Consider the following 27,783-nt stretch of genomic DNA (forward strand, 5'->3'; position numbering starts at 1 on the left):
CTTTATACTGGAAATAAACCATGGAATTTATTTATTTATTTATTACATTTATATGGCTGCCCATTGCACACAAATGGACAGCATACAACAAAACATACCATTGAAGCATACTACGAAACCAATTAAAAACCATTAGAACAATAAACATAGATAAAAACAAGACCACAAGTGGGAGAATATCACACATAACACAGCCAACACATGGGCTCCCTATTACCAGGGGATCCCCAGCCTTGTTGAAAAAACCATGTTTTAAGGGCTCTCCAGAAGGCAATAAGGTTGGGGCTAACCTCACCTCGGCAGGGATGATGATCCAGATGTTTCATTTACAGGAAGCTAATGAACAAATGGAACCCACATAGAAATGTAGAGTGCTCCTGTTCAATACTTCAGCCAGCCATGACCTTCTCCATGATATTACATTGCACCCAGGAATCAGTTCCCTGCCCCCAGTCAACATACTCAATCTATCATTATATTGCATCACATTGTATTATATTATGATAATAAAATGCCAGTTTTCTCTACAAACCTATTTTGTATAGATGGTGTTATTTTGGCTACATGTGCAATTGTACCTTTTTATTTTCCAATATAGATAGACTTATTATTCTGTATATACTACAACCAATATTTACCCATTTCTATGAGTAACTTACATAGACAAAAACACAAGGATTTAATTATTTAAATTGGATAATGGAGCAAGTAACAGAGAAAAGGAACAATTATACGGAGTGAAGAATGGGGGCAAACACAGTATTTGGTTACTACTGGAAATCGGCATTAAATGATAAGCCTATAGGGAAAAAAGGAGCTTTGAGGAACATATCTGAAAAAGGAAAAGGAAGCCTGATTTATATTAAGATGCTGGGGGCAATTAGAAATATATTTATATTGCATAGATACTTTTAAATGTTTCATTTGAATCAGTTAAATTCATTTTATTTATTTTATTAAAGTTGTTATGGCTGCCCACTCTACAAGGCTCTGAACAGCTTACAAAATCCAATACACAGTTAAAAACATAAAACGAAGTGAGACGGGCTGGGCTAAAAGCAACCACAACAATAATATGGACATGTTCCTATAGTTTTGTTGGCCCAATGAAAATAGTTTGCTAATTCAGTCTTTCTGGTAGTCCCTGCAAATCTCCATTTCAAGTACTTATCAAGACCAACTCTGCTTTGTTTCCCACTCCAGTTCAGGAATAGTTATTTCTAGGTTGGCCATGACTAGTACTTAATGAGGACGCACCTGGGAATTCCAGACTGGAATGGGAAAAAAAATTCAGAAGAAAGCAACATGCTGCTAAAAGAGCTGAATGGATACCGTCACCGAAACTGGGCTTCATTCAAGAGTGTTTTTAAAGGTTTCTGGTTTCAACCACCTCAACACTGAAGAACAGTAGCTGTGATTTGCTTTGACTTGGAAGCAAGAATACAGATTTTAAAATGACTGTATAAGGATTTATTATAATAACCCTAACAAAATATGCAAAGTGACTTTCATTCTATGCTTAGCACCAATGTCCAACAGGCAAGTGATAGCATATGCAGCATTCATATCATCCTAAAGTAGTGTGAAACTGAGATGGAATGGGGAGAATCTAATATAAATAGAAGTGAATATGTGTAGCTCAGGGTTGAACTGCGGAGTCCTTGGGGTTCTCTGAGCTTGGCTGTTTTCTTGCAAATGTTTCATTACCTGGCTAGATAACATCTTCAGTGCTAGAATGGAATGGGATTTGCTCTCTGTTTATATACAGTGGCTTGCCCTGCCAGTGTTGGGGGGGGGGTTTCTCCTGGTAGTTCCTTGATTAGGGTATTGTTTACTGCTTGATTGTATGTCTGGTGATAATCTTGGTGTTAATCTCTGCTTATCTGGGTGATGACTGCTGTTGAGGAGGTATTCTGGTCTTTTGTTTCCTTTTTATTGCCTCTTTTGAATAGTATGTAGATGCTGTTTATCTCTATGTTCCTGTTGATGGCTGCCTTGTTGGAATACCAAGCTTCTAGGAATTCCCTCACATTTTTGGATTTAGCTTGGTCTAAGATGCTGACAGTTTCCCAGCTGAAGCTATGGTTAAGTCTGTCCATGTGTTGTGAGGTTAAGGAGTTTTCATCGTGTCTTCTGACTGCTAGTTGGTGTTCAAGGATGCGCTCTGCTAGCCTTCTGCCTGTCTGTCCTACATAGTGGTTATTACAGTCCTTACACTGTATGTTGTAGATGACTCCTGTTTTTTCTTCTTGGGCTACTGGGTCTTTTGGTTTACTTAAGATGTTTTGGAGGGCTTTAGTTGGTTTGTGTGCTATGGAGATGCTATGTGGTTGTAATAGTCTGTTGGTAGTTTCTGAGTCTGTTGGTAGTTTCTGCCATACATCAGAAACGTCTGTTACAGTCATATATTTCAAACTTAGGCTGCGTTATTTTAATGTAGTGCATGGGCATATACTTCCAAGTATTGTATTTCCAAACTATAGCATTATATATGAAATAGCGCTATACTATTGTTACAAAATTAGCTTTTTTATTCCATCAAAGCTATGGTATTGACAGTTTGCAAGTTTTTCTGATCTTTGCTGGAAAACCCTAGGGTTTGCTTAAAAGGTTTAAAGATTTTGCATCCCAGGAAAACATAAGATCATCATGAAGAAACAGGCATCCTAGGATACTAAGGCTGTAAATATCGAGAGTGGAATAATATGTTGATTCTAACTGTGTGCTGGCATGTGTACATTCTTTTGCAATTTCTTCAGATTACAAAGCTAAGCTCATTTTGTTTCAGAAAGGATTTATAACAAGTAATGTTTCTGAGTTGATTGGTTGTGGTTATTGCTAAAATGTATTATTTGTTTCAAGGAAATGAAACACCCGTTACTTGACAGTTTTTTCCTCCCTAGCAGCTAAAATTAAATTTGCCTGACCTGAAAGAACAGGCAAAAATGCAAATTGCACTCTCTGTTTGAATACATCTGCATAATTTTGTTATTTCATATTCAAAACAAAAATTGAGCCTAATAAGAACAACAGATCACAGATTTATTTCTGACATTTCTCATTCCATATGTCCAATTAATGGTAGTTCTACAGAACTTTATATGCAGTCACTATTATGGCAGCTTATCATATAGATACCATTTCCTATCTAGTCATAGACTATATAACATTCAGTACTCAAATGTTAAGGCTATTGTATGGGGTAATTAATATTAGTCTTATAGGTTAAATATAGCAAAAGACACTAAGATGGAAAACATGCAGGCGGGATAATTTTGTAGACATAGCCTAGCTTCAAGACCCAGAAATCAAATATTCTATAAAAATCTACACCTCACTACAAATAGTGCCTTTATCCAGGAGTTTCGGAGTTAAAGAAGGAAAATATATGAACAGCAATACAAATTTATTAGAAATGTATTGGACCCAGCATTAGAAATTAATATTCATATTTTAGATGCAGTAATTCCTCAGCTTCATCATGTACTATGATTTAAACATCTACCTTTGGGTTGTGATTTAACTAAAGATCTAACTATCTTTAATTTAAACAATTTTAACCATCTGAATTCTTTCTGGAGAGCTAAATTCCCTTTATCAATTTATATTGGTAATGACATTTACTGCACTTAGGATTCACCTGGCCATTTGTCAGCTGCAATAGCAGATGTTGAATTAGATATGAAAAGTTGATCAGAGATGACTTAGGTCTGGCCGACATGGTGTCTGAGCTGTGGGTGATTTGGTTGGGTATCTATTGCCCCATCCAAGAACTGGTACAAGCAATATTGATTGGAATGCAAGGCCATCATCTCAGAATGCAGATTTGCTGGCAGTTGAATCCAGATCATTATCTTTTGGTGCCACCAGCCTCAGCATGCTTATAAACTGTAGGCAGCTGGAGACATGAAATGAACGGCAGCTGCAGCTTGATGGTACATAAAATACTTATGAGAGACTCTGCATTCCACCCACATTCTTTCTACAGATGCCTGATATTGCAGCCTTCAATCATAGATTGTAGATGTATTTAAACTTTTAAAGAAAACTATAGGTGAGATACATTTTCACCTATAATTTTTCAGGGTAAAAAAACTAAACTATGATCCACTTTGAGAAGCCAGTTACGACCATCTCCTATTATTGCTATGGATAAAGTATTAGACATAACATCAAATTGTGGGGGATCCAAGCATTTGTTCCATTTCTCTGTTAATTGGTATACTTTTCTTGTATTTGATGTATGCTATTTTCCTATTTTCTTATACCATTATCCTTCTGCATACTTCTTAGCTACATTGTAATACTGAAGGGTATCAGTCCTTGCAGTCTTCCAGATTATGCTTTTCTACTGGGAGTAAGGAGGTCCAGGATATACCATTGTTGAACAGAACTAGGTGAATAAGATTATTCTTATTCTCCTGGACTAAAATATGTAATAGATAAATACATTACAATTCATATTTCTATATATCATAGACAGAGGTGCAAGAAAGTTGTCTTATGCTGTTAGCAGCACAATAAGTAATTCAATAAAGCAATTAAAGGTAGCATAAGCAACTATTTTTAGATTTCAACCTTATTGAGAAAAAGCAATGGACAAATGCACCTACTGATTATGAACCAAAATACTCAGAAACAAAAAGAATGTGTAAGTTACCTTTGCTGCTTCTTTTCACTATCTCAGTCCACATTCTACAAGTTGGGGGAGATGGATTCTAAAATTGGCAGCCAATTTCATTTGCATTAAAAACCTTTCTGAGAATTAAAGAGAATCAGTAGAGGCTTCTTAAAAGATCTTGACTCTTTAGTTCAATACAGTATTCTATACACATTACATCCCATCTTAGAAGGAATGTGTATGGGAAAAGGAGTTAAACGTGCAAATCCTTTTATAGAACATGCATTTTGGTGGTGACATTTTGCAACAAAACATTCTAAGATGCTATACAACTTAGTGTATTCTTCTGGATTTTATCTACCATACGAATACATACTAGGCAAAATATGCCTGTAATTAAGTAGGGTTTAATGGAGAAGTTGTACTAGTGCTTCTCCAAATGCTACATTCTCCATGGATCCATATAATCCAGAAACTTAGCACATCCTTATGAAGAAAGTATAAATTGAAAAAAAAAATCTTTCTACATATCAATTCTGCTTCTGCTTTATATTCACATTTGGAGATTTTGACTTTTCAGGGACAAACAACTATATATTTGCATTCCAGAAGAGACATGCCTAAGAGCCACATAGAAGAAAAGAATAAAAACCTAGGGTGAATTAATTCAATGCTGCATGGCTGCACCTTCACTCTTATGATAAGATTCCGCCTCCTTGAAGCCCTGCCCCTAAACTCTCATCTGAGTTCAGAGCTGAAGGAAACAACTTGGAACTGATAGGTGCCAATATGTTTAGTGACATCTGCATTGACTCCTGGCAAGCATCCTGCTTACCTGATTTTTGTTAATTTGTGGACTCTTCGTGCTCTCTAAGCTTGGTTGGTTGCTTGCTTGCAGACGTTTCATTACCCAACTAGGTAACATTGTCTGTGTGAGTGTGGGTTTTGCTCCCTGTTTATATATAGTAGCTTGCCCTTTTCATAGGCATTTGTGTGGAAAGAATAGTTGTTCCTTGGTGGAGGCTTGCCTACATACAAAATTCTCCCATTTGTGTGCTTTCTGAAGCATTTATCACCCTTATGTGGTTCCAATAGAAGAGAATATACTTAGCTCAGGGTAGAACTGTGGAGTCCTTGGTACTCTTTGAGCTTGGATGTTTTTATTAATATCATTTGGAAATGGGAGCAATCTCAGCCATTTGTATTCTTGGAACTGGTTATGCTGGTTGATAAATAGGTACCCTCCCCTCATGGTAACTTATTTTGTGAGAGCCCAATGCAGGCTCTTAAAATTTCAAACTGGCAAACTGGCCTCCAGATTGTCCTGGAGAAAGAGACAATCATGAGAAAGAGGCTATCATGTCTACCAACTGTTAACTGGGTGACTGGGTGAGGTCACTAACCTAATAAAGACAGAAAGCAAACTATATTTCTAAGTATTTTATGTCATGGTTGGGGAAGAGCAAGTTGTATAATAGCCATGACATAAAATACTTAGAAATATAATTCTGTCAAAGTGTTAGAAACAAAGCCATTTGATTCAATAAGAATTACCGTATCAATACATAAGGTGAAGCCAGAATATATCATCAACATCAGTGGGTGTTTCCTACACAAGACAGAAGAGGTTTTGATGAAAACATCTGAAACAAATTTAGGATAAGTTTGTGCAAAACTTCAGATAATTCTTAATCTCTGGAACACCTCCAAATCTACAGTGGAGACTACATTTACTATATTTGGTCTGCAAGGAAGCCTCCTGGCAACAGACATATTTTATCAACAGCTTGGCTTTCAGTTTATTAAGCACAGTTGTAGTCCAAAGAGTAGAAAACCACAAATGGTCTGTTTAAAACAAACAAAAATGATTGTTTACATATGGAAACTTAGCATTTTAAAAACACAACAAAAGTAGTTTTACTAGAAAATTGTGCCAAGAAAAAAGTGCTACTTGAAATGGAATTATTGGGGGGTGGGAGTCCTTCATTTTTTCCAGCAGTTTCCTCTTCCCCTGCAGCCCATTGACCATTCCTGAAGACCTGCCAATTTCCAGGAGAGACTTTCTCAGATGTGCAATAGCAAGGAACTGCAATGCCCACAGTTTTCTGTGGAATTTTTGTCTATCTCTCCTTCTGTTTTCTTCTGTTTGTATATAGAGAGTGAGACATACACAGAGTGTGTGTCTCAGGAGAGAAAGATGGAACAATTCCAACTCATGATCATTATTCGGAGATGGCAAGGGATTAGGAAAAGAATATACAGTGGTACCTCTAGTTACAAACTTAATCCGTTCCGTGACTCTGGTTGCAACTCGAGTTGGTCTCAAGTCGAGGTAAAGTTTCCCATAAGGTTCAATGTAAATACGGTTAATCCGTTCCGCCCTCCGAATTTGGTCACACCATAAGGCAAATTTCCCCATAAGGTTCAATGTAAATACGGCTAAACAGTTCTGAAACATATGCATTTTATTTTTAAACCTCAAAAACCTTCCAAACGCCACAAAAACTTTCCAAACGCCACAAAACATACCACAAGCCTCACCAAACGTCTCCTTGCTACCGCGATCTTGCCCACAGGAAGCCGCAACCGCGTGGCAGCAGGGAAAATGGCCGCGGATCCGGTTCATAAGTAGAGGCGGAGTTAGCATGTCGAGGTAAATTTTTGGGGCCAGAGCTGGTCGTATCTTGAAAAATTCGTAAGGAGGGGCATTCGTAACTAGAGGTACCACTGTATCTACAGACAGGAGGAAATATACTGTGATCACCAACCCCTCTGGTCCCTCTTCCCTCCACCAGATGGCTTCCTTCTTTCAGCAGTGATACTGCTGCCAAATGGTAGTTGATTCACAACTAATATTACCGATTATGACTTGATCATGGATAAGAAAACTGACCTGGCATGTATTATTGTATGTTACAGATATGTACTGTAGGTGATTGAGTTGGGTATTGTCACCTGGTTTGGGGGTTACTTCTGTTCACCTGATTTTTCTACCCAGCATTAATTCCAAATAAAGGATAAGGTGGTGGAGGTACCAGAGTTGATAGAACACCATCTCTCTTACTGGAGGACATATCATTGATATTGGGTCAATTAGACACAGTTGGGATTCTGTTGGTAAAGCACCAACCCTGCTGCCCAACAGGAACTGGCTGAGGTAGTCTCTAGTGACGTTTGGAGCTCAGGCTTCTCCCTGGATTTTGAAGACCTTCAGATGATGAAACAGACCAGAAGATGTTTATAGCACATATGATATAAGATATTTTAGGGAGATTAATTGCACATATGTTAGTACAAACAGTTATGCCCACTGTGTGATAGTGAAAGCTGAAAAAATTACTTTGCAGCTTATATTGCATCCTCAAGTAGCCATCAAACAGAGCTTTTGGGGATGGTTAAGTGCTTACTGCCACCTACTCTTAATAATCCAGTGTTAGAGCATTTAAAGATCTGCTGAGATGAATTTGCAAGACAATTCAAGTTTAAAATCACTTTTTCTCTTTTTTTCTTGTTGGAATAAAACAGTACCTACTGAGATGTCCAATGTGCCTCCTATTGTATGAGGTTATTATCAGTTTTTGAAACCTGAGGATATGGACCAGATGTTTGTAGCTACTAGAGTATCACACACTTTCTTGATCAATGCCTATATTGGCTTATTTTAATTGAATGATTGACTAGGTAGACCTAGGATGAGAAATACATCTTCATGTGATGGAATGGTGCTATCAGCCTTAAAGGAAACAGGGGTCCACCCATGCTTGGAAGTATCAATTATTATCTAGTCATAAATTCCCCTTTCTTAGATGGTATCTGTGCAGCTATGGACATTCTTGGAGGACACTTTTAAGATTTGGTTCAAGCTTCATTTTGAGATAGAATCAACTATTGTCTTTCTTCCAGATGACCTTATATGGCAGAGAGACAATAGGAATGCAACTAGTGATAGTCATCAGGAATTTTGAGTCTAGCGGTGTCAATATACTGATAACACTTAGCTACACTTCTCCAAATCATTTGAATCAGAAGAGGCTGGATATCTTCTAAACAAGTATTCAAATGCAGATGAATAGTGATGCAGAGGATAATGGCCCAAAAATTGAAATTGAAGCCAAACAAAATCTTGTTTTATCTCTTCTCCATCTTGTCATCTTTTACAAAAAATGGAGGGCAGACTGATTCTGATATGACCTACATTCTACCTCAGGTTTTGTCTGTGTGGGAGCCAGGGAGTGGAGGGTGGTAGATGGGTGTGGATGGTTGGTGATTCCCAGCAATGTTTTACCCCACAAGCTGCTGAATGTCTAAGTGCGACAGAAGCCAGGGTGATTATTGTGGATTTTATGGGGAAGAAAGAGGATGAGGGTAAAGATGGTTGGATGTGCTCTGTGGCCTGCGAGAGGGGGTACTGGAAATAGAAGTGGGAGGCACTGTGTTCCAATGAGTTTTCTCCTTTCTCTGTGATCAGTCCTAGTTGGTGTTGGCAGAGGAGAAGGAATTAAGCCAGAGACTCCTGACTGTGGAATGCCTCAGGGCTCAATGCTGAGGACCACTCAGAAGTTGCAGCTTGTCCAGAATGAAACAGCATGTGCAATTATGAGTATGCCATGGCATATCCATGTAACACCTGTGTGAGCTGTGCTGGTTAGTTGTAGACTTCTGGGTGCAATTCAAAGTGCTGATTATCACCTATAAAGCCCTTCATGGAATAAGACCTGGTTATATGAGGGCCATCTGTCTCCAGTAATTGCTGCCCATGCTATATGATATGGCAGAATCACCATATTCCAAGTCCCATCAATTAAAAATGGAATCTGATGAAATCCAGTAAGCGGACCTTCTCCATCATAATGCCTGCCTTTGGAATGATACTCCTCCAAATATTCCTATACTCTATCCTTAAAATGTGGCTTTTTCTCCAGTTCTTGGGCTAGACTGGGTGGCAGACCCCATATGGGGGAAATTGTTGTGGAGAATTTTGTGGTATTTTTCTATATGTCTACTTTTTGTATTCTTTGTATTCCATTGTTTTAAATTTATACTGTATGCCACTGAGAGTCGGGCACCCTACAAATTTAATAAAAGATGCATAGGTAGATAAAACAACAATGTAGTTTGTTGGGTCTTCTAGAGTCATAACTGCCTTTGGAAGCCCAGAAGTACCTATTAGCAGTTTTAGTTGATATACCAATCAACTACTCTCTGATTCATACATTGATAATCTCATGCTTATATTACTGTAAAGTAAGGATAGTCCCCAGGTTAAGAATGCCCAGTTTACAGACAACACATAGTTAAGAATGTAGCCTATTGTAGCAAAATTCTAGTTAAATATACAATGATTCGAGTTAAATACACAATGGTTCAAGTTAATTACACAATACTACTTATACAGCATTATACAATAATACTGTTCTGGCTTACATACAAATTCGATTTAAGGACAGACCTTGGGAACGGAACTCGTTCTTAAACTGGGGACTACCTGTACCCTATATGACCTAGCCTTTTATTAGGTCTGGAAACTGTAGCTGATATAGAATATAATGGCCAAGCTGCTGAGTCTGCTATGGTGGTGCACTTGTTACACTTCTATTGAAGGAACTATACTGGCTACCAGACAGAATCAAACCTTTGTTTATTATATATATGGTCCTAAAGAACTTGGGAACAGGGTATCTGACCAACCACTTACACTACTAAGGCATGGTTGATGACAAGAGGATGATTACTGTGTGTGCTGAGAGCCTGAATCCATACTGTAGTTCACTCAAGGGTGTAGCTTCTTTGCTGCTTGTACTGTGAAATGTTCTGCCTCCTAAAATTAAGAAGAAACTTACTAGCATATATTTCAGTGCCTCCTGAAAATCTCTCTTTTCATTCATGTATTCCCTCTATAAATGTAGAATGAATAATTTTATTAATATATTTTATTATAGTACAATAAAATATTTATCTTTGTTATAGTAAACCACTTCAAAATGGAACTGTATGAGTAATGGTATACTGTATGAATATATTAATGAAATAAATATGTTTCCATGCAACGGGCAATTAAATAATAAAGTATTGTGTTGATGAATTAAAGATGAGTAGATATTGTATAACTCCAACTAAAAATTGTGTCCAAAAACCTCCCAAGACAAACAATTTCAGTGAACTAAGTAAAATGGCACTAAGGGAGAAATACTCATGCAACAATTGGTATAAACGACAACTCTATTTACCAGCTTGTCTTCAGAGTTGAGTTCCCCAACAAAACATTCTCAAATTAAATGATAGTCAAGATTTCAGCCCTGCCCTACTCTGATTGCTGCTATCCCATTCTGTTCCAACTAAGGAAAATTATAATAACAACATGTCTTTAAGACAGTTATAGAAAAATTGGATTCTTTCTCATCTTTGGTACTTACCTGCATGGAGCATTAATATATATGTTTTTATCAGCTGAAGGATAACGAAATGGAAACTGTGTTAAGAGAAGGAAATAATGCTGTATTTATCTGAAAGGAAGATCAGCCCCCAAAGACTACACAGAAAAACCTAATGTATTTCTATCATATTATTCTTAGTGAAGCTAAAATGGTTTTTCCACTATAAAGATAAATTATTTGGGGAAATATATTATTTGAGAATTTGCATACTTATCCAATCAGTCATGAAGAAAGGTTGTCAGTGCATTTGTAATATACTTCATTTTTTGTGTGTGTCATATCCCACCAATAATCATTTCAGATATTTGAAATCTTTTTCTTCTCTCACATAATATCTAGTGGCTTGACGATAAGAAACCATCTGAAAAAAATTACTAGATTATTGATACCAGATTTTGCTTATCTGGGAAACATAAGAGAAATAAGGTATAAATATGGAGATCTACATTATCTCAGAATCTCCCTCCCTCCCTTCCCTTAAGATCCCATCACAAACCAATAAGTATCTTGGCATTTCAGAAGAAATACAGAAGATACACACAACATCTAAAACATCCATGATACATTATAAACAAAAACATCTACAATGAAATAACTAAAAATAATAAGGGAAGGGAGAAAAACAATTATGACAAATAACAGCTTCAGTGAATGACACTCAATCCAGTTAACTCCACATACACATATCAGTGGCATCAATTTAAACTCTAAATGCTGTACTAAAGGCCTCTGTTTTCAAAAATTTCCTGAATTCAAATCAGGGAGGGTGTAGTCTGATTTTGACCAGGAAGCTGTTCTAGAGAAGAGGTGCAGCCTGCTAGCTTTGCCCCTGCTCACTTCTGGGAAGTGGGGAACTACTAGCTGTTTCTCCAAAGCTGGCTACTTGATCAGGCTGGTTCTAACAGAAGCACATCATTTTTATTATTGGTAGGACTACATGAGGCATGTTGATGTTATATGGGCCACTGAAACTGACAGCTCTTTCTCAAATGACAGACCTTTCTCTTATCTCATAAATGCCATATTTGAGACATATTTGATCTTAATACAAAGGCAAACTATAAAGCTAAGAATAAATAAGTAAATAAATGTGGGTTAGATTATATTAAATATTTCTGTTCAGCATATGTATTTATTTCCTATCATTATATCTTTGTAAAACAAGGGAAAAATGAGAAAATAATAATTTTCTCTGGTCACATGAAGGGTAAATGAGATTAGGCAATTACGAAGATGGTAACTCTTAACTTATATTGACCACCATAAAAAACAAAAAACAAAAAACAGAGTCTGTGAGATTGACAAATGGACGTGTGAACAGTCCAAAACATATTTAGTAGTTTAAAGCATTGTGAAGCTGTTGTTTGATAGAGAAAAAGGTATTAGAAATACAAATACTTATAGTATGCTCAAAAGATTTACACTTTCCTAAAGCATTGGTAAGACATATTGTGAGTGTCATCCACTGATACAGAATAAGCTGCAGCATTTATCTAGTGGGTTTATGAGCACCAGTGAGGAGTAAATGATTTGATTTTGTGGGCTCAGAGGATTTGTCAGCTGCCTCAGAAGTATAATTCTAGCTCTTCATATCCCTGCTGCTTCTAATTTAGCAGGACAGGCTCATAATTGAAGCAAATTAACTATTTACACTTGCCACTTCTACCAGGCGAAAGAGGATGTATCAGCGGGAAAGACTGAGTGGGAAATTAAATCCTTCCCACTTGTGTCAGATCTGCCCTTATATAAACACATTAACAGTAATTTCATGAGGCGTCAAACATAGGAATAAATACTGAGGGATAAAATAATGAGGTGTTGCTATTGAGCTGAACTGTTACAGCTAATATTCCTGAGAACAAATTATGCAGCCCTGAAAGAAAGCATATGGTACAGCATTCCAACCATTCTCTGGCATGTCTTATATGATCATAACAAATCGTTCCGGAGGTACATGGCCCTGTCTTCTTGCCACCTTAACCAAGGACATGGATTAAATAAACATACACATTCAAATTCACATGTACTGAGACCAGCTAGTTCTTGCTATGACTCAGCTCAGACTGATGTTGTTACAGATGTGAACTTTGTGCAGTACTTTTTGTGTGGCATGGGATACCATTTTCAAGAAAACTGCCTGATTTACTGATCTCTGTGTGACCTCAACCAAAGTCACTCACTTTGTTTGTAAGTTGCTCTTTCTATTATATCTGCACTTGTTTCATTTAATACATTTACATCTGGTTCTGATTTTTTTAAAAAAATGGTTACCGCTACCAAAAAAAAAAAAAAAACCCTCCACACCACCTTTTAGTATTTTTCTAAATTAAGAAAACTTTGTATTTAACTCTTAAACCACCATATGTGCCTAGTTCATCCTGTAAAATGAAAAAGCACATCCAGAAGTGGGGGGGGGGGGGAAACCTACAGAAAATTTGTTACAAAGAACTCTGTAAAAGGGTATGCTATGAAGGCAGTGCAGGGAGAATAGAAAAAACTGAACAAAATTACACAAGGCCAATAGTAGTTAGTTTCTATGAAAGGGATATTCAAAGGCTCACATGAATATAAATGTAGGAATAAAGGGGGGGACTAAGTGCTTTATATAATTAGATATGTGTATTTTCAGAGATTAAATTAAAGAAGCTGGAAGCACAACAGTTCTCACCAACATTCCATTCACATAAATGCAAGAAATAACCCTTGCTGATCTTTTACCCACCCACAGATGCATTCCCATCCCACTGTTCATATTGAGGCCTGCCTGCCCACCAACCAACCATGGTAGACCTATTTCCTATAATTTCCACATATAAATAGTGTTAGGTTTTACTGTACTGGTTACATCCAATAAGGATGTATGTGGTCATTTACATCTTGGCTGGGCAGCTTTGTTCGTGAGTTTTTAAAGTTCCACCCTACATAATGTTAATTTGGAAGTCAGCATTAGCATGAGAAGAAAGAAAAAGTGAGTAATGGTAGAAACGGCTGAGTATTTTTATACTGAACTGACTTTGAATATAATGTGTGTTCTAAAAGCCTGAAGCAAACAACCACTTTTAAGATACTGAAATATAAAATGTTCACATTTTACAGAACGAATCCTGTATGGAAAGTACATATAATAGATTCAGCCCACCCTCTTACTTTGAGCAATAAAGACTGCTGTATATGTTACAGTAGAAAAGAGAAACAAATTCCTCTTGACATACCCTTTTGCAGTGCTGATAAGCCAATCTAATTACATTATCCTTATTCACGAAGAAATAATAATAACAACTAAACAGAATAACTTTAGCAGACCCTCAAAGTTGTTTGGATCAAATTAAAGGAGAATGGATCATTGTTTGAATTTGGCTTTAAAGGTTTGAATCATATGAAAATAAGTAGCAACTGTTTAGATTTGTTTTATTTCATGTTCTTTAATGCACTAAACATTGGTTTCTCTATAACTTAGAAGAGAAACTGCCAAACTTCAATGATTAACATAGATTTCCTTTAATAATCGACGTGCTAATGAAATAAACACATTTGGAAAATAAGAAATCCTTGGATGTTCCCATCAATTAGCATAAACATATCTGGCAAATGCTTTTTTGAACTGTCTGCAATGATTTTTGTGTAAATTCTAAAAACTAGAGACCAATTAATTCATGTCACATTTAGAATGGATGTCAGGACATTGCATATATTTCCTTCTTGGTGAGGTGAAGGTAACAGTAGTAAAAAGTAGTCTCTAGATTAGAGATCTTAGCTTACACAGAATGCAGAGAGTATGCTTAGGGTAAAACTGGACTTTGGTTGCACTTATGCTATGTTGGCCAAAATAAACCTTAAACTAATCAATACTATCTTTATGCTGCACGTGGCAATAAGGCTGATAATCTAGTCTATATTTTCCCTTACTAAAAAGCATTATATGGAAGCCTTCACTGATTAAAGCCATGCATTGCAGTAGTTCAACTGAGTAGTGATGAGGGCAGGAGAATGATTGCTCCACAAAATAAGGATGAGGAAAGTTTTTGTTGTGTGTAAATAGAGAGACAAAGTCACAAAGAACAAAGGAGAGCAAAGAATGGTTAAGATAAAAAGAGGCAGCAAAAATGCTCATCAATTTTGAGAGAAATAAAAAATGATTTGGGAAATGTGGGAAGAAGGCTAACCAAGATGCTTCCAGCAGGGAGAATAGCATTAAAAGTAAAAGCAATGAAATGTAAAGAAAATGAAGTGAGTGAATGCTGGAAGGAGTATTCCAAAAATTTGTATGGAAATTATATGGACTTGTTGAAGAGTGGAATTGGAAAGAATGCTGTAAGTGTTGAGTCTAAAAAAATCTGAAAATGAAATAATAAATACAGTGAAAATGATAAAATATGATAACGTCACAAGTGTAGATGATGTAACTAAACAAACATTTAAAACATTGATGTGGTTGGCATTTGAAGTGGTTGTATGATTTGCTAAACAAGTATGTGAAGACTGAATCCATGTCTAATGATTGGAAAAATGGTATTACTTTCCTTACAAAGGGAAAGGTAGCAAGGGTGAATGTAAAAACTACAGGGAGATGAGTTTGTTAAGTTTGCCTAGGAAGGCATTTGGCTGAATTCTCATCAAAAGGGTTCAAGACCCAAATCTGAGAAGTGGAGTATGGCTTTATGCCATTTAGAAGAGATATTGGATAGAAGAGATATTGAGTATTCAGTAGGTTATTGAGAAATGGTACGAATAAGCAAAAGTTTATTGAACATTTGGTCATTTGTAGAAAGTGTATAATAAAGTGAGTAGACTTAATTATGAAACCTTGTGTACAATTATGGAGGTGATGATTGCAGAATGTACTAAGAATGGAAATGACAGAAGTAAAGCATGCAAGAAAATAAACTGCTTAGCAAATGATTCAATACAGCAGAAAGTAACGATGAGTGAAGTCCCCTGAGTTGTTTAAAGCATTTATGGATAAATGTATCCTTATTGTGATCATGGTGACATTAGAAGTATGTTGTTGGCAACATGTATATATGTATATTTTTACATGAAGATGATGCCATATTCTTAGCTGAGAATTCAAATAATTTACAGTGCATGTTCAATAGACTGTATGATGCAACAAGGAAAGTAATATATCAAAACCTAAGGTAACTATGATTGACAGGGAAAATGGGGAAAATTATACAAGTTGGCCATAAACTGTTTTAAAAAAAAACCTAGTGTATGGAGAAATTTGAAGGCATGCAAATGCTGATGGAAAAGTAGTATGGTAGTTGCAAGGAATGAATTAAGTGATAATGGCTGTGTTTAACAGCATGCTTCTGCCCACTTTGTTACACAGAAATGAGAACTGGATAAATCAATAGAAACATAACAGTAGAATTCAGTGAGAATAAAGTATATAACAAATGTATGAGGAAAACAAAAAGAGATACGGTCAAGAATTAATGGGTGCTGAATGAATGTGGACTGAATATAAAAGTGAACAATCCATATGAAAAAATTACATGGAAAGAATGAACAAGGAACGAAATACAAAACAAATATATGAAGGAAGTCTCAATAGATCAAAAGGGGGAGAAGTCCAAGAAAGCTGTGTTTGGAAGGAAACAATGAGATCCTGAAAGAGGCAAAGGTGAGATGTTTAAAGAACAAAAGATAAAGTCTGAAGTAGTATAAGGATAGTTTGCAAGACTAGTAAATTATGCTGAGATATAGTAAAGGAGTAGGTGTAAACTAACTTAAGTTACATTTACTTTTCATATATCAGGTCTCTAATTTCTTTGGCTTGGTATTTCTTACTCATTTTCTGCACTGTGCATGTTGCTTATTCCAAAAATATATAACATGAGGGATATGTATGCATGTAAGTTCATTTCTGCTCATAGCCTGTTCATTGTTTAGGTTCAAGAAAGAGAGATAGGAAAATGAAAAATTCTTTGAATGTGATACCATAGCACTTTTATTATATTAAGTCAAAGTTAATTTGACTTTTAGGGGAAAAAAAAATCCAAAGTTTAAAACGAGTGTAAGAAACTGATTATCCTACCAGATAATAGGAATATCTTGCACATTTAATGTTAAGCTAAATGTAATTTTATATTTATTTTAAATTATTTTGACAAGATACATATTTTCCAGCAGTAAAAGAAACCTTCACAAGGCACAGACTCAGTAACTGCATTAGTGTAGCTGTAAGCCACCTATATGCTATCATTTGGGCCTCAGCTAGAGGAATCAATTTTTTACCCAGTTAGCTATTCAAAAACCATATAGTTGTTATAACAGCGTTCTTCTTTATACATTTCTACCAGATTTATATAACTAATACTTCAGAGTTCTACTACTTCTCCTCAGGCTCCTGCCAACTATATGATAATCCGGTATCTCCTCAAAAAAAATTTGCAATGAGGTGGAAGACAGCAATGGTTTGTGAATGACAAATAATCTTGAGAGAGGAATACAATGCTTGGCAGGGCTGCTGAGAAATAGAAGGCTCTTGGAGTTAGAAGAACATGACCTGAGATTTGGGTGGCATGGATATCTGTGGTATGACAAAGGCCAAGGTGAATGTGGATTTTAAAATATGGAATAGATACAAATCCAGGTTGTGCCTGAAAACACCTTTGTGGTTCTAAGCACAAGAGGCATTTTATAGATGAGAAATAATAGGCAAACACAAAAGGCTAACTTATGGTAAGATACTAGAATTTTGTCAAAGGAAATGTAGTCTATATACTACTAAAAGTCTCATTGTGTTTATCTGTTTGTCTGTTTGTACCCTCAAGTTATCCCAAATGGTGCATTATACCACAACAATTTTTGAATCAAGGTACCTAAAATCTGCTAATGTAAATAATGCATAAAAAATCTGGGACACATTACTCCTGTGGAATTGAAATTTCCACAATGTTCAGACCACTTTTAGTCACAAAAGTGTGGCTGGTGCAGCATCCCCATGGTCATGTGGTCATGATTTCTGACTCTCCCTGCCAGCTTTCCACAAGCCAAGTCAATGGGGAAGCTGGCAGGAAGTTGGAAGTCACTCCCATTCCCGGTGGTTTTTTTGCCCGCCCGTGGTCATTCTGTTTATCTGTTCAGGTAAGTAAATATTGACTTATTATTGAAGTTTGTTTGCCACAACAAATATTTTTATATTTATGATATGTACTCTTCTTAGATGATCACAGGACCATCCAGCATTGGGGTAAAAAAATATGGTCAGCCTAAAATTTAATGTTCATTCTGGTCATATCATATTGCACTATTTTCTCTCAAAGGATGATCCAAGGGGGTCACAGGGTTGTCTAGTGTAAAATAAAATCAAGAGAAGAACTGGTGGCAGAGGGATATAGTTGTCAATGGTTTTTTTACTTACAATTATTAGAAAGATTTAAAGTAAACAAAAGAGTTTATGGTTTTGACCAGTATAAGACTGAGTTTGAAATAGAACTGTGTACAAATGAACATGTATTTGCTAAGATTTATAAACTTTTATTGAAATTTGAAACAGAAGAACAAGTGAAAGAATGTATGATAAAGTGGGCTAAAATTTTGGTTATAATATACAGATGGAACAATGGGAAAATATGTGGTTCAAAAGACTGAAATTTGCACTATATTATAATCTCAAAGAGAATTTTTATAAAATGCTGTACTGTTGGTATATTTCACCAGAGAAATTGTCTAGAATATATAAAGGCACTTCAGATTTATGTTGAACAACAAGAAGAGACATTTTATCATGCTTGGTGGACATGTAAAAAAGCTAAAAAAATTTGGATTTGAATACACACACTGATTCAGAGGATTTTAATGATTAATATACAGTTGATACCAGAGATTTTTCTTTTGGGATTGATGGATAAACAGTTGGAAAAAAGTTGGAAAAAAACAGTTGGAATTTTGTTTTTGTATAAGATAACTGCAACGAGATCGCTGTATGCATAAAGATGGAAAAATTTGGCATTACAACAGAGGAATGGTTGGTGAAAATGATGGAACTTGCTGAGATGACTAAGTTACTTCTTTGATTAGAGGAAAAATATCTACATTTATTGTTGACTGGAGACTTTTTATGGACTTTTTGTGTGAAACATAAAAAATGAACTTATGATCTATGGTTTTGATGATTAGACAGGATAGATTATAGAAAGAAGAGAGTTATGCTGAAACCAGAGAGTAAGAGGTAAATTTATAATTGTATTTAAAACTTCTGTAAAGAAGTTCAGAAGCCACTTCTTTGTATTTTTTTCTTTCCCTTCTATTTTTCTTTTACTTTTTTTCTTTCTTGCAGTTTTATCTTTCTCTTTGATTTCTTTTCTTTCTTTTACTTTATATTAGTTTGGATTAGTTTCTATCTTCCTTTTAAAAAAATCTTTAATAAAATTATATTTAAAAAAAGAATTCTTGGCAGGGAAAAGCATGTTAAGAGGTATGGTGACCACCCCCACCTTTTTTTTTTTTCTTTTTCTATTAGGACCTGCTTTTTTCATAATCACTGTACAACAAGGAAATGAAAGCTGACCCTGAAAGCTGGATATGAAAATGGCTATTACTATTTTGCATATATAGAACAGTCACACTTGTCCATCAAAATGGCTGGGGCTAATAGCTAACTAAACAGGGGATACTACCCTAAGATCATGTTCCACCACTATTTGTTTTTTGTACTAAATATAAGCACACAACTAATAACACATTTACATTTAGAATTACAATAATTAAGCAAATATAAAGATGTAAGATTTGCCTTCTCTTTAGATTCAAATGGCTGTTCCAGTTTTATAAATTCATGCATTGTGTTATATTGTGGGCAAGATGAAGCTTAACCAAAAGTTGTTCAAGTTAGCTTGCATAAAATATAAAATGAAAATATTAATATCCAATCTGTATACAATATTTACCTCAATGAGAAAGCAATAATAACACTGGGGTGGGAAAAGGAAAGGACAGTGATTGAGGCGGGAATGATATATAAAGTAGGTTAGGAAATGCCTGCAGAGTGTAGTTTCTGGAATTCTTTCCAAGCCCTCCATCCCAGTGAAGTTCTGGGTCATGTGAACAGGGCTGAGGTGGGCTTAGAACTGAGGAGTTGGCCATGTACTCAGTCCCCACTTAACTGCCTCTCCCATAAGGATGTACTGGGGATTTCTTTCTGGATTTTTTTTTTCTCCACAGCCTCTGGTCTGATCCAGCCCATACTGGAACTTAGTTTTTCTTCTCCTCCGCACCACATTTGGTCCTATTCTGTTCTGGTTTTGGGATGTTATCCTGGTGACAGATAGACAGGCAGATACCTGGGCCCCTTTACATAGTTTGTTTCAAATTTCTGTTGGTTGGAAAAAATAAAAAGCATCTGTCACCACTTCTTTATATTCTACCTGGTTGTTCCTTAAATGATTGATATGCAAAGTGGTAGGATTGCCTTCAAAAGTTCCCTGGACTCTTAATATTTAATTTTTATATTATCTCCCTCCCCCCCACATCCGCCGCACACACACAGATAAACCATAAGCTATAGAAAAGAATATACTTTCCAGAGAGCGGACCTGAAACAAAGAAAGGTGCTAATTCTTTATTATCTGATACATAGTTTGTGCCATATAATAATTTTACAGTTGTCAAGCTGAATCCAGAAGCCTTTCATGAAAGCTTTCTTTTGTTATGAGAAAACCATATTTCCCTTTCATTTAACTAACAATGCAACTTCCTCAGACAATGACAGTTCTGAATTCTTTCAAGCCTATGATTGAAAAAATGCTGTCACGGGCATTTGTCTGACATTATTTGTGATAAATTCGTCCACATGCTGGTGCCATTTGGTTAATTCATTCTTATTATAGCACTGAAGTGCAGATCACTCACATGACTCTTTAATTGTTCTGCAGAAGTAATTAATTTCCATAGCATTAATGCCATTCAGTTTCTTGATTTTTTTCTTCTTTTAACACTTTTTTTTTTTTACAAAACTTTATCTCTATTGCTAAATATAATCGCCCCAATTTTTAAAACAAAAACAAAGACAAAAACTCAGTTATCCAATGAAACTTTTTTCTTAATCTAACTATTAAGCAGGTACAAAGGTATAATGTCATTTGTGCAGGTTCATGGCTACAACACTGTATTTAGCTATATTTACTGTATTAAACAAAGTATATTTGCAAAGCATAATCTAACAAGGTATTAATATAGTATACTGTGCCATTACAACTATTAGATAATCTCAAAATATTATGACCATTCTCTGGCATTATAGCTAGGAAGATGCATTGTTTGAAGAAAGGTGAAATTCTTTTGATTATTACCTTATTATTACTACTCTGATATTATTATAAAAAAAGTCATACCTGGTAGGAATTAATGAAATATTAGAGTCACAGGAGCTACAAGGATGACCTCAAAATGAAGACTAGGAGAGCTTCATCTATATTTGTTTTTATTAAAATGTGGGTACACAAAGCATTAATATGCTAAAAAGTGAAGAGTATTTTTTCATACCAATTGCAAAAGAAACGAGTAAATATGTTCTGTTGGAATTGCAAAAACTATTAGTAAGGATCTGACAAATATATCTTTAACAGAAAATTGATGCTAAATAGTCTAGAATTTAGATGTAAAAGAGAACAGTGCATAGTAAGTCATAGAACAGAGTATTGCAGGCACGTGCTACTTTTGACATGGACCTATATTAATTTTCAAAACACCAAAAAGTATAGGCATATGATAAGAAAATATGAAGACTCTATCTGCTCAACATTCTGTTTCCATAGTGAATCAAATGTATATAGGATGTCTATTCAGAGGATATGAATACAATAACCTCCTGCTCCTTGTATTGAATGGCATGCTGTGTTGGCTATTGAAAGTTGATACACACATACACTTACAAACACACACTTGATGACCGGCAACAATAACACTCTTTACCTCCATACATTTTTAATTCCATTTTAAATAATTCTCATTGGTAGCTATTATCACACTTTATGATAGTCCATTCTCTAGTTGAATTGTAAGATACATAAATCAATCTACTGATTTTTTCAAAAGTTAATAAATCAATGAAGAAGTGCTTCCTAAACAATAGATTCTACATAGAAAATGGTTGACTAAAATGAGATTTATGAATCCAGGACAAGAAAATAAAGTTGCAATGTTAATTGCTGCCCTATTATCTGGTTGATAGACATAGGCCTTCTCAACAAGGTCAGTTTTGAAAGCTTGGATGCCTATCATATTCAGAATTTGCAAAGATTATTATCTCCAACTCAAGCATTCCAATTCACAAGAAATTCCTATATCACCTTGCAACATATGATACATGTATATGTGATTTTTCCTCTTTAATTCTAGCCTGAAGACAATAGGTAAATGCATGTAAGGGCTCAGGGCCATGCATTCTTACTCTGGCCCCAAAAGAAATTTGGTTCTTGGGTACATGGGCAAAATGAGGCCATTGTTTAAGATTTAATAATAAAAAGAAGTGTTCTAAAAATAGTAGGTAAATAAATAAATAATTCTAAAAGCAATGTAATGTTTTACCTGTTTTTGCTCTTCTCCCAAGCCATCCCACATGGATGCTACAATTTTAGAAACTTCACCAAAGGTAGCATTTGGATTTTGGCCCTTAATGGCTGCTTGAGTGTCTCGGAAAAATAATGCATAGGCAGAAACAGGCTTTTGTGGCTCATTAGGATCCTTCTTTTTCTTCTTCTTGGGAGTTTTGGGTTTCTTTCCCATGTCAGAGGCAGGTCTTTTTTCTCCGCCATTGATCTACCAAGAAAGAAAAAACTTCATTATACAACAAAGTATTGCAAATATTACTGAAGAGCATTGTTCTTCATATGCCTTTAGACTTTTGCAACTTAAAACTCTATTTTAATTACAGCCCTTTTATAATCCAAATTATTGGCCTCTTACATCACTTCGTTTATAAAATGCATTTATAAAGTTATATAATCTAATTTTATTATACTTTACAGTTTGTTTTCATTCCAGCTAAGTTGCCATTTAGCTTTTAATTTTTTAAATCCTTCTCAAGACTTATTGCTAATGGCATGACATCATTCTGAACTCTTTGATAATACATTATTCAATTCCAATAGAAGAGAATATGTGTAACTCGTGATTGTTTTTCCAAAGCATCTTAAGTAAACCAGTAGCTCAAGAAGAAAAAACAGGAGTCATCTACAACATACAATGTAAGGACTGTAACAGCAGCTATGTAGGCAGACAGGCAGAAGACTAGCAGAGTGCATCCATGAACACCAACTAGCAGTCAGGAGACATGATGAAAACTCCTTAATCTCACAGCACACGGACAGGCTCAACCATAGTTTCAACTAAGAAACTGAGCATCCTAGACCAAGCTAAATCCAAAAAAAAAATGCTAGGGAATTCCTGGAAGCTTGGCATTCAGACAAATCAGTCATCAATAGACATATAGAGATAAACCACATTTACACACCATTCAAAAGAGACAATAAAAATGCTAAGGAAACAAAAAGACCAGAACACATCCTTTTTAGCAGCCAACACCCAGATACACAGGGATTAACAAACAAACAAGCAAGCAAGCAGAAAACAATACCCTAATCAAAGCAACTACCAAAGAGAAAAACAATATCCCCACCAACATGGGCAGGGCAAGCTACTGTATATAAACAGGGAGCAAACCCGCACTAACCAGAATTGATGATGTTACCTAGTCAGGTAATGAAATGTCTGCAAGAAAACAACCAAGCTCAGAGAGCACCAAGGACCTTATTCAATGTCCAATAATTCAAATGTATTTTGAAATTCCTGCTGTGCTTTTTTCTTGAATTTGAATGGTCAGAAATGATAACATAAAAGCATTATCCAATTACCCTGACATTCGTTGTCAATGAAAGAGAGTTAAAAGTATGTATTTTTTAACAACAAAGCAAAACGCTCAACATTATTTTTAACCTGTCTGAGCTGATACAGATACTAGAGACAACATGAAATTAGAAAAAGTGTGGTAGCTTTTCAGACTAACAAGTTTTATTAAAAGGCATAAGTTTTCATGAGTTACAGCTCATTTCTTCATATACCAGCTCTGGGTAAACTATTGGGGGGCAAAGCAGGAGGAAAGACAAGAATGGCTATTAAGAAGCAGGTTACATATAAGACAGATTACAAGTACCTTATGAATTAACTACTACAGTGGTACCTCGGTTCATGAACTTAATTCGTTCTGTGACTCTGGTCGCGAACCGAATTGGTCGTGAACCAAATCAAATTTTCCCATAAGGTTCAATGTAAATATGGTTAATCCATTCTGACCCCTCCGAATTTGGTCGCCAACCAATTTTTGATCGCTTCCGAAATCAAATTTCCCCATAAGGTTCAATGTAATTACGGTTAATCCGTTCTGAACCATATGTTGTTGTTTTTTTTAAACCGCAAAAATATGACACAAAGTACAGCATGAAGAGAGAGAAAGCTAACCTTGCTCGACGCGACTTCTGGCGTGGAGGACAGGAAGGCGGGTGGGGAGGCGGATATTGCTTGGAGGGAGAGTCCCCCTCCCTACAGGAAGCCGCGACCATGTGTCACGGGAGGGAAAATGGCCGCGGATCCTGTTCATAACCCGATCCGGCGTTTGCGAACAGAGGCAAAATTTTGCGAACGGAGCTGTTCATGAACTGAATTGTTTGTGAACAGAAGCGATCGTGAACCGAGGTACCACTGTATAATGTATTAAAAATCCATTGTGTTTCTTGAGACTTTCTGAGATAGCCTAAAACCTTTTGATGTACATGAGTTCTGCAGTCTCTTAATTGTATTGGTAAACTTTTTTTGTTCTAAAAAGCTATTTTGAAATCTCTAATGGAGTGTCCTGGAAATTGCTTTGCCATTACTTTTTCCTTGTTCTCAGTCCTAATGCCAAATGTGTATCCACTAATTCTTTTATGTAAAGTCTGTTTGTCCTATGTAGAATCTACAGGGGCATTTCTGGCCGATGATGGCATATATCACATTAGAGGAAGAGCAAGTAGAGGAAGAGCACCTATAATCTTGCATCGTGAAGTTGTTGGGGCTGCTGATGGTTCTGTTAGTGTAAATGTGGGGGCTATCTGGGTTTGCTGCAAGGTCTGGTTCCCATGTTAGCATCATTGTTGGTTGTTTCTTGTTGCTTGTGAGAATCTGCTTTAGGTTGGATATCTTGTATGTATGCAAGTATGGGCCTGCCACCTACTGCCTAAGAAACTGCAGTGTTGTTATGCAGTATGGATTGCAGTTTACATACATTTGCGTGCTCGAGCTGGTAGCTGTAGGTAACAACCAGATGTGTTCTGTTCTGTTCCTGTGATTTGTCTTTTAATAAGTGTCCTCTGAAAAAGAATCTGGCTCAAGTGATTTGTCTGCTGATCTTTTGAGGTAGGTAGTTCAGTCTCGTGAATGCTTGGCTTAATTCCATCGGTTGAACATCTCTGTCAAGTAGGTCAGAACAAATATAGTTGTAGTGTAGAGCCTATATATTTGGTGGTGTGTTCTAGGTGGGAGCTGGAAACACATAAGTGTACATGAGATACATAGGTCCATTGTGTATTTTTACTGTGACATCAAGGAAGTGGCCAAGGTTGATGATGGGGAGGAAGTTGTTGAAGTCTTGATGGAATTTGATTAGGGATTTTTTTTTTCATGATGATGAAAACGTCATCAATGAATCTCAAGTAAAAGAGGGGTTTCAGGGGTAAGAGTTGAGAAAGCATTTTTCTAGGTCAGCCATGAAGATGTTGGCAACTATATGTCATTGCCAAAGGTAATGTAGTTTTGGGTGAATGCAAAGTCACACAGTCTAGGGACAAGGTGTGCTGTGTTGACATCAGTTATTATGTTACCAATGGCTTAAAGTTCATGTTTCTGGGGGATGTTTGTGCATAGTGCATCAACATCCATTGTAGCCATCCAATTTAGGGAGGCTGCCAATGAACTCAAGTCTATTTGGAAAGCCTTTAGTATCTCTTACATAGCTATGAGTGTTAGTGGCATAAGGTCTGAATACAGAGTCCATAAAACCTGATATTGCTGCTGTGATGGTTGCAATGTTTGAGACAATGGGATGATCACGGGTCCAGGTTTGTGGGTTTTTTTGGGGAAGAAGATACAAAATGCCTGGTGAAGGCTCCTGGGATGTCTTTCTGTAGAAATGGTCTTGTATGTCTTCAAGAAAGTACTTCATCAGATTGTGTAGTTCTTTCCGATATGTTGCTGTGGGATCTGAGGATCTGACTGAATTTGGTGCTTTTCAATATAAACATCATAGAAGAGTCATGTTAATCTATGGTAGCTAACAATCAAGAGTCTGGTACCACCTTTTCAGACCGACAAATTTCATTAAAAGCCACAAGCTTTTGTGAACATGTATGAAACAGCATGGAATTCTTCACCTCACTATAACTAGTATAACCCATATTATACAGAGTAGGTTTTAACTGCAAGTTGGTTTGGGTGTTCTTTGCAAAAATCAGTAACTAAACAGGAGAAGCCCCAGAAGAAGAATTGGGTTTGTTCTAAATGTTAGTGTCTGTTTCTGGATCTAACAAAGGCTCCATAAATAGTTCTAATCTAAGACACTTGCTTGGAGATTTTCAGCTGGACATAATAATTCCCTTCCAGTTTTATTCTGAAGTGACAGAGACTTCAGAATTTGACCATTTTGGTTTAGATTCACATGAGTGAAATCAAAACAGATTATGACTTATGTGTGATGTAAGCTCATAAATAGATGGATGGCTAGAAGACAAGTAACCAGCCCATAGATACACATGAGAATAAATATTTGGATTATTTGCATCAACAATCACATTTACCTCTCTGATAACCCTAATTTCATTGTATTTAATGAGTGTGCCAATACGATACGTTTTGGTTGATTAACCATTAAATATATTTCCATAAATATCATATCCATTTAGCTAATTGTTCTAAAGGAAAAATATATTCTGGATCAGGGCATTTAAAGGTAAAGCACCCTGACGTGACTGTGGTTTGTCCCCATGGAAATCTGCAGCCAGATAACTTGTTCTGAAAAGCTTGGGATGATGCCTTGCTTTGATCATAGGGTGGCTAATTGCCTGGTTTGCTAATTAACCTAACCCTTTCATGACGTAAGTGAGGAGAAGTCTATATGCTGCCAACATTTAAAACTGTAGGCTTCTCTTTAGCTCAGGGACGGAGTATTCAGGTAGTTGGGACTGAAAAAGGGAGTTTACATGAAGCTTCAGGCTGTTTATTTTTGAAGGCTGCCCTAGTTTTCATCAATCAATCTTGAGAAGATGAGCAACGGCATGTGCCAGACTAGAAGTAGAAAAAATAATCTATCATTCTGTCCTTAAACTGCATCCACATTGTCAAGAGAACACTGCATGAAAGGATATGAATGGATTACCTATTTGAAAAAATGCTGCATTCAAAACAAGAGTATTAAAAGTATTGAAAGTCCCTGTCATATTTGTCTCCACTATAAGTAATATATGAAGATAATCTCTGCATAAAGTTGTACTACATGTAGTAATTTATCTGTGTTAATTAATTGTGTTAATTAATTTATTCTAAGGAGTGTTTATTTATTTATTTATCTCTCTACCTAGGTTTATATGCCACTCCAGTCATGCTTGACTCTGAATTGCATTTATGCAAAAAGGCCTCAAATGTATTAGCCTATTGAAGTTTTCTGCTAACATTTTTTGTTTGTGTGAGAACAAA

At 36.0% G+C, this 27,783-nt stretch overlaps 1 protein-coding gene across 1 annotated transcript in view; it reads right to left on the reverse strand.

Moving 5' to 3' along the window:
• The window catches only part of TOX (thymocyte selection associated high mobility group box), a 224,844-nt gene that overhangs the window by 19,655 nt on the left and 177,406 nt on the right, over positions 1–27,783 (reverse strand). The window contains exon 5 of the mRNA XM_025173297.2: positions 22,591–22,821. Within this exon, the coding sequence (XP_025029065.1) occupies positions 22,591–22,821 (231 nt within the window). The remainder of the gene's footprint in view (positions 1–22,590; positions 22,822–27,783) is intronic.

The sequence above is a fragment of the Python bivittatus genome, unplaced genomic scaffold, assembly GCF_059951505.1.
Source record: "Python bivittatus isolate LINGU-HERP-01145 unplaced genomic scaffold, Pbiv_v1 ctg000840_np1212, whole genome shotgun sequence".
NCBI classification, from domain to species: domain Eukaryota; kingdom Metazoa; phylum Chordata; class Lepidosauria; order Squamata; family Pythonidae; genus Python; species Python bivittatus.